Below are 7351 nucleotides of genomic sequence, written 5' to 3' on the forward strand. Positions count from 1 at the left end.
GGGGTCCCCTTTGCCCTCCGAGCACACCTAACACAGCTGTTCCAAAGTCTTTGTCCAGTAAATCTTCCTCGGGGATGATTTTGTTCCTTTTAATGGCCATGTCTTCTTTGTGAGCCTTGTGATTTTCGTTGAAAACTGGGGACGTGACTATTATAATTAAGGTAGCTCTGGAAATTAGAACCTCCGCCTTCTCCAGTGTTTGCTGGGTTTTTTTTTTTTCTCTGCCTTTTCTTCTCCTCTCTTCTCTTTTCCTCCTTCCTTATTTCCTTGCTTCCTTTCATTGTTGTTGAAGGCTGTCCCGTCCATTTGTTTTGAGACTTGTCCAAACATTTTTACGAAGACTGTTCTTGCCTGGTGTGATCACTGAAGTCTCTGCTCCTTTAGTTCGTGTTCAGCTCATGCTCTGGTAGAGTTTTCTCAACTATCTCGAGCTTCTGCAGTCTTACAGCCTGGCTCTGTGCTGGGACGGGTCTTCAGCACTCGGGCAGGCTTGCTCTGAGCCCGGGGGTCTCGCCCGAACAAGGATGTGGCTTTCCAAACTCCCATTTGCACATAGCTGCTCTCACGTCCTGATTTCCCGAAGAGCCCCACTTGAATCAGTGCAGGCTGAAGGTGGACCACTGCGGGTCTCCACCTGTGACCCCTTGCTCCAGGAATCTGTGGGTCTGTGGTCACCTAGAGGCTTACAAGAGCTGTGCCCGCTGTTTTGGCCACCCAGGTCCCAAGTTAAGCAAAACGGAGATGAGCACCTTGTGTCAGCCCTTCAGGTGCCCACCAGACAGGTTAGAACAGACGTACACAATAATTTGCAGACAAGGCATTCTCTGCTCCTTCTGGTTTTGGGGGAGGAATAATGGGAAACTGGGCTGCCAGGCCAAGGCCAAAACTGCCACTGCACTGGGGTGGAGGTGGGGCAAGGATGGGAAAAAATGCCCCAAAGATTTCCTATCATTTTGAAGACGGCCCTTTCTTGATGGGACACTAGCTTGGTTTCTGCACTCCTCTGACGGTCTCGAGCTGTGGCAAAGTTGGCTCACCTCGTCCTTGTTTGTGCCAGTGTGTCTGTGGGGAACAGAAGCTTAGAGCTTCCCAGCCCCCTCTTTTCCTGATGGGTTTATATTTTTAAATAGATTCACATCGCAAATAGAAGTTCATGAGCTTTTACTGATATAGATGAATCAAGGAAAGATAAACAAATGGGAAAGAAGAGGAAGGTCTCCCCGCATTGGAATGCCAACTAAGGAGAGCGGGAGGGATTAGAGAGGCGGGCTGGCGCCCAGCTCTCTACGGGGCCCCCAGCTTCGCCCATCAGACCCTTCCCAGTTCCAGGGAACATGGGTGGCTTCCAGTGGAGAGACCTGGCCCACGCACCCTGAGCCCAGTGATGCAGGTGGACATCCATCCCGGCGATGGTTCTGCCCGACGTTGGGTGCCTCCAGAAGCCATGCCCCGAGGGCACAGCTTTACTGTTATTTTTCCATCCTAGGGGGAGGAAGCTGCACACGGACCCGGATTTGGGGGTGCCGTCCGACATAACCAGCCTGCACCCCTCGAAAAGGCCATGGTCAAGGAACACAGAGAAAGGCTGAGGACCTGTGGTCCTGGATCGAATCCTGGAGAATGTGCGGCCATGACGACCATGACCGGCTCAAGACCACAGAGGGCCCTGGTTTAGAGGGCGCGGCGTGCCCCTGCTGGTTCTGCTGAGGGCGACCCCTGGCCGTCTCTAGGAGACACCCACCCGCCTATGGAGGGGCGGAGGCCATGCTTCTCAAACCCATGTGGCTTAGAAAACACACGTGGATACAGACGGTGGGCAAGTGCACGCACACACGAGAGGAACCAGCAAAGCCGAGAGACTGAGGTGCAGACATCCGTGAATCTGGGTAAAGGCAGACAGGAGCTCTTTCTGCTATCTGTACAGCTTACCCATAAACTTGAAACCACATCAAAATAAAGTGTTCTCCAGAAAGCTCCTTTCTGAGCAGCAGAGGGGAAAGGAAGCAGTGGGGGAGGAGGAAACGGGACAGGGGAGGGGCAGCCACTGCATCTCGAGGGCAGAGCCAGCCCAAGGAGGCGTCAGCTGTGCGTGCACGGGCCCTCGGTTCCGGGGGCCCTGCCTTGCGGCAGGACCCGGGGCAGGGGCCTCCCCCTCCCCACCTTCCCTCTCCCTTCTCCTTGCCCGCAGCCCTGGATGGGAGAGAAGAGGCAGCAGGGAGATTCTGGAACCCGCTGAGGTGGGGGCGGGGGCAGGCTTGGCCCAGCGTGGCCCCAGCGCGGGCAGGGCAGGTGTGGACAGAAGAGAAGGTCAGAGGCAAGCCACGGAGCCTGGTTTGCTCAGGATTAACACAGCAGAAGGGGCCCCAGTGTCCCAGTGGAAGGCAGAGATTAGCAAGTGTCGACCAGCAAACAGACCCTCCCTTCCCTCCAGGAACCCCAGTGTTGACTCACAGCCACAAGATTGGCAGAGGGGCCCAGATGCAGCCCACACAGCCTGGGGCCATGTCCCCCGTGACGTGCGTGACGTGCGGAGAGAGGCGTCGGTCTGGGTGACCGGGGCGGCCGGGCATCCACACCCAGGCCCTCCTGCTGACCGGCCCCCCCCCTCCGCCCACCCCACCAGCAGCAGAGACCCAGCAGTGACGAGTAGCCAGGAGAGGCGACTGGGGGTGTGTCCAGCCTTGTCCTGGCTCAGGCCCCAGGACTGGAGAGGCTGGGTGGCAGAGCACAACCCCTCTCTGGGATCCATCCCTCTTAGAGGGTGCGGCTCCCAGAACGGTCCGGAAGCCCCCGGCTTCCCCCGGTTGCATTTTCCTGGGGAGGCCATCAGCGGTCGTTCCTGGGTGTCTTCTCGCTTGGGTTCTGTGTCCCCCCGCTGCATCCTGACGTACGGGACACAGCTGACTATCGGTAAGTAGGCACGCGGCAAACACACTAGGGGTGACCATCCAGGCTGCTCCTGGGGACACGAGACTACATCCCAGTGCTTGGGCCATGAGACCACACAGGCTGGAGTTAGAACTGCCCCCAGGTCAGTGGTCGGTGAACTTAACTCTGAACTGTGAACCTAGCTCCTGGCGGGGGCAGGGGTTGGTGGGGTGGGGAGGCAGGTGCACAGGAAGGCCCCCGGGGGCACGCACAGTAAGCCGGACCTGTGCGTTTCTGGGTGAGGGTCAGGGCCACGCCCCTGTGCCCAGGAAGGGCCCTCTGGAGGAGGGGCCTCTGCTGTTCCCAGGGCTGCGGTGCCCCCACTTGTGTCCACATCCGCACGTCACGCCGGGACTGTGCGGGCGTGTGATGTGCGCCCACCGGCAGACAAATGAGCCGTGCGCCTGCTTCTCCAGGATCGGAGCCTCGAAACCAGCCCAGCTGTTGCTGGAGAGACTCCATTTCCCCGATGCCCGGAGCGGAGAGGCGTGGACACCGCCAGGGACAGCCGTCTGTGATGACCCTGGGCCGGCAGGCGGAGTCCCGGCGAGAGCTCAGCTGGCTCCACGAGCCAGGCGGGTTCCCACCACGCAGGTGAGGTGTCGGGAATGTGACTGCACCCGCCGTGGGGCGGGGCCCCTGCCAGCACTGCTCTCCGCAGGGCCTGGGTTCTTGCTGGTTTCCACGAAACACTGGCTGGCCCTCTCGTGGCCCCGTGGAGGCTTGGGAGCCCCAATTGAGGACAGAGCAAGGCTGCCGGAAGCGAGGAATCTTGTCCAGGCTGGGGCTACAGACCCCTCCCCAGAAATGAGATTAGATGAGGCTGGAGCTGCTGCCCCCTGGGACCTGCGGCCAGTGGCTGTGGGGGTGGAGCACCCGGGGGGCAGAAGCCCCCTCGCCCCTGAGCTCTACCTGGGACCCTCAAAACCAAGCCTGGGGGATGCGAGGTCGGGGCTACTACCCGGGGACAGACTCCAGACACCCGGGCTGCCCCAGGGCACCTCACCCGCTCTGTCACTGCATAGGCCAAGCGACCTGCGTGCTCACGAGGGACAAGGTAGCCCTGAGCTCGGTGGGGGCACAGATTGAGCAGGGCCAGGGGCACTGCCTTCCCTGAGCCCCACAGGGGGCCACCCAGACTGTTTGCCTGGGCTGTTGTCCTCCTGGGGCCGCGTCAGCGTGCGCCTGTCCTGGGCACCCTTCCCGGAACCCTCCCGCCAGCCCCTGAGCTGGGCACTGGGCAGGCAGGGGTCCTGGGCCCCTGGGCTGATCACAATCTCATTAGCTGCCCCCCCCCCCATCAGAAACGTGCCTGATGGTTTGGGCGGGTCTTGCTTTCACCCCTGCTCGGCTCCCGAACCTCCGTCAGCAATGTGTTTTCCTCTAGGACCAGGCGCGCAGGCTTTATAACGGTAACGCCACAATTTATTTTTATTCTATTCTGTAAAGAAATAAGAACCTGGGTGTGACACGGGTGGATTTTATGACCTGTGGGAAAGCCACCACTACAGAGGTTGTGGACACAGCCAACACCTTCTCCAGGCCCTGCCCACCTCGGTCACCCTCTTCCCGTGGACAGAAATCCGTACTTTATGTCGCCAACACCCTCGGTCATGGGGCAGGGCTGGTATTTTAAATCTGGTCAAAGGACTCTCTCCCGCGACCAGGTCCTGTCTCTGGAGGACACCCAGGAGGCCCCCCTCCCCTCCCCTCCCCTCCCCTCCCCTCCCCTCTCCTCCCCTCCCCTCCCTTCCCCCATCCCCTCTCTTCTGGTCATCTCTCCTCCTCTCCCCACCCTTCCCTCCCCCTTCCCATCCTCCCTTCCTCTCCTGTCCCTTTTCCTCCCCCCTCCCCCTCCCCTCCCCTCCCCACCTTCCACTCCACACACCCCCCCTCCCTTCTTTTCTGTCTACATTCACTCCTTTGATGTCCCAACTCCCCAGTGGGAGGGCTGCCCCCTCTTTCCCAGCCCAGCAAGGGCTGCTTCCTGCCCTGTCCCGGCCCCCAGCACACCCGCCTGTCGACCTGACATCCTCACAGGGCAGCTAATGGTCAAGGGCAGCGTGGGGGAGGGGGAGTGGGGACTGTTGAGCTCCCGCCTCCCAGCCCCTCCCTCAGCCGTCCTCTTTCCCCCTGTGCATTGGCTGACCTATCACCTTTACGTCTGACCCCGCCTCGCTCCCCGCTGGTCTCCCCCTTCTTCAGGCAGCGGGGGTCTGAAGGACAAGGCTGAGCCGGACCGCTTCCGTCCACACCCCCAGGGCCCCCTCACTCAGAGCGGAGGCCCGGTCCTCGCTGACCCCGACGCCCACCTCGGCCACCTGTCCGCCTGTCCTGGCCCCCCTCAGCCACGCCTGCAGCCGCACAGACTGGGACCCCCACCCGCGGACGCCACAGTCTCCCACCTCAGCCGCTCGAGTCGCCCTTTCTGCCTCATTCACCTGTGGCTCTGTTCCGAGTCATGCGTGTGCCTGCCCACCTGTGCGGGTCCCTCCAGGCCACTGAGCTGGCAGGAGCCCCTCCGGCGCGCGGGGTCTGCTGTGCTACGCCTGCCAGCGTGCACCCCGGCCCCCACGTCGCTGTGCCCTTTGTCGCGTGGACCCGGACGTTGCAGCAGCCCTGACACAGCGCGTCTGCCACGCGCCTCCCCAGACCACACCGAGGCAGCTCCACCTGGGCCACGTGGGTCAGACGACTCACAGACACGCGCCTGGGCAGTGCCCTCGCCTCCGCTCCTTCGTGGGGTTCTGTTCCGTGCCCTGCGTGTCCCCCTCTGGAACGGTCATTCTCGGCGCCCTGCTGACGTTCCCAGCGGAGTCCGGGGTCGTGAGTCCCTCTGCCGAGCCGGGGTGCAGTGGTCCTGGCGGCTTCTGGCCATTCCGTTGTAGGTGGGCGCGTCGTCTGCAGCCTCTGGTCCACAGGCCGTGTCACTGTGTCACTGTGTCACTGGGCAGAGGCGTGCCCAGGTCCCGCACAGGCGTCCCCCGACACCTCGCCCACCCGGAAGGGCGCACCCCAAAGGCAGCCCTGTGTCTCCAGCGTCCGGTGGAGCTGTGCCCCGGGGATCCGGCCTCAGACCCAGCAGCCTTCTCCAACGGGTCAGGGCCGGTCGGGGGAGGCGGGAGTCCGCCAGATTCCAGTGTCCCTGGACAGTGTGGGGATGCTGAGAGGACAGGTCAGGCGACGACTGTGACCTGGCCTGCCTGCCACGGCCATAGGCTCCCCAGCGTCCTGTGTCCCTCTCGTTCCCCGTCTCTGGGCAGAAGCTCGCCCCCAGTCTGTGCTCTCCAAGTGTGGGCGTGCAGCACCCCTTCCCTGTCAGAGCCACAAACACCTCGCCCAGCCCCCAAGGGCTCCCCAAGGCCAGACTCCCACGGAGGCCGCAGGAGGTGAGGTCTCGAGGGGCCCGGGACAGCCCTGACCCACTGGGGCCTCTTCTGGCCACATACCTCCGCCCCAGAGGTGACAGCCCATCCCCCACACCCTCCTGGAGCCCGAGGGTGGCGGCCCCAAGCCACGGCCTGGAGGAGCCTCCCCCGTGGGAAGAGCCTCGTGGTGGCCTTGGTGACCACACCCAGCTTGTAGCTCCTTCCAGAAATAACTTGGCGTAATCCGGGCAGGGGCCGTGGGCTGCCCCCTGTCGGGTTCCTTCCTGCTGTCCGGCTGCAGTTCCAGGCAGGGGGCCTTGCTCTCTCCAGGGGGTGGGGGATTAGTCACCTCACCCACAGGAAGAGGTGACGCGCCCTGACACCTGATCCCCTCGGGGGGGTCAGCGGCACCGGGTCGGGTGCCGCCCACAGCTGCGGGGTCAGCCGGTCAGCGGAGCGGCTCCCGGCGCCGCCGAACGTGCTGCCCCAGGAGGGCCGCCTTGGGGCCTGCAGCCCGTCCCCTGCCCCTGCGGCGCCATCCCGCGGGGCCAAGGGAGCCCCCACGCCAGCAGCCGGTCACCGATAGGAGGGGTCGAACTCTGAGGTCAGCTCCGCGTGCCGTGTGGCCGCCGCGGCAGCTGGGTCGGGCAGGGCTGGGACCCAGCAGGGCTCCGGGCCCTTGGGTGCTCTACCCTCCACTCACAGGGGAGAGGGCGAGCCTGTGCCGGTGGGTGCACTCCATAAACTGTAAAGGGCGGTCCCACCCCACCTGGGACTGGCCTGGCCAGGTCTTTGGACCAAGGGCCGGCCCTGTCCATACGCCCGGGTGCTGCTGTGGGGCTGGTGCGTCTCTGCACGGGATGGGGGGGTGGGAGGGGGGGAAGGGGCCCGTCTGAGGAAGAGGGGGCGGGGCTTTAGGAACATGGAGGTTCTCGGCAGATCTGGGGGTTGCAGGGGGCACGGGGGAAGGGGTACGGGTTCCGTCTGCGGTGGGGCTGCATGCCCGCGAGTGCACACACAAGCTCACTCGTGCACTCGCACACACACTCGTGCAC

The 7351-nt window shown here is 63.2% G+C and overlaps 1 protein-coding gene across 2 annotated transcripts in view; it reads left to right on the forward strand.

The window, feature by feature from the left end:
- LOC109492311 (collagen alpha-1(I) chain-like) overlaps positions 1-1972 on the forward strand; it is a 48257-nt gene extending 46285 nt beyond the window's left edge. For both annotated transcript variants that reach the window (XM_023239760.2, XR_006586759.1), the window contains one exon: positions 1487-1972. In XM_023239760.2, coding sequence (XP_023095528.2) covers positions 1487-1675 — 189 coding nt within the window. In that variant the 3' untranslated portion in view covers positions 1676-1972. The remainder of the gene's footprint in view (positions 1-1486) is intronic.
- The last annotated feature ends 5379 nt before the right edge of the window (positions 1973-7351 follow it).

This window comes from Felis catus, chromosome D1 (genome assembly GCF_018350175.1).
Source record: "Felis catus isolate Fca126 chromosome D1, F.catus_Fca126_mat1.0, whole genome shotgun sequence".
NCBI classification, from domain to species: domain Eukaryota; kingdom Metazoa; phylum Chordata; class Mammalia; order Carnivora; family Felidae; genus Felis; species Felis catus.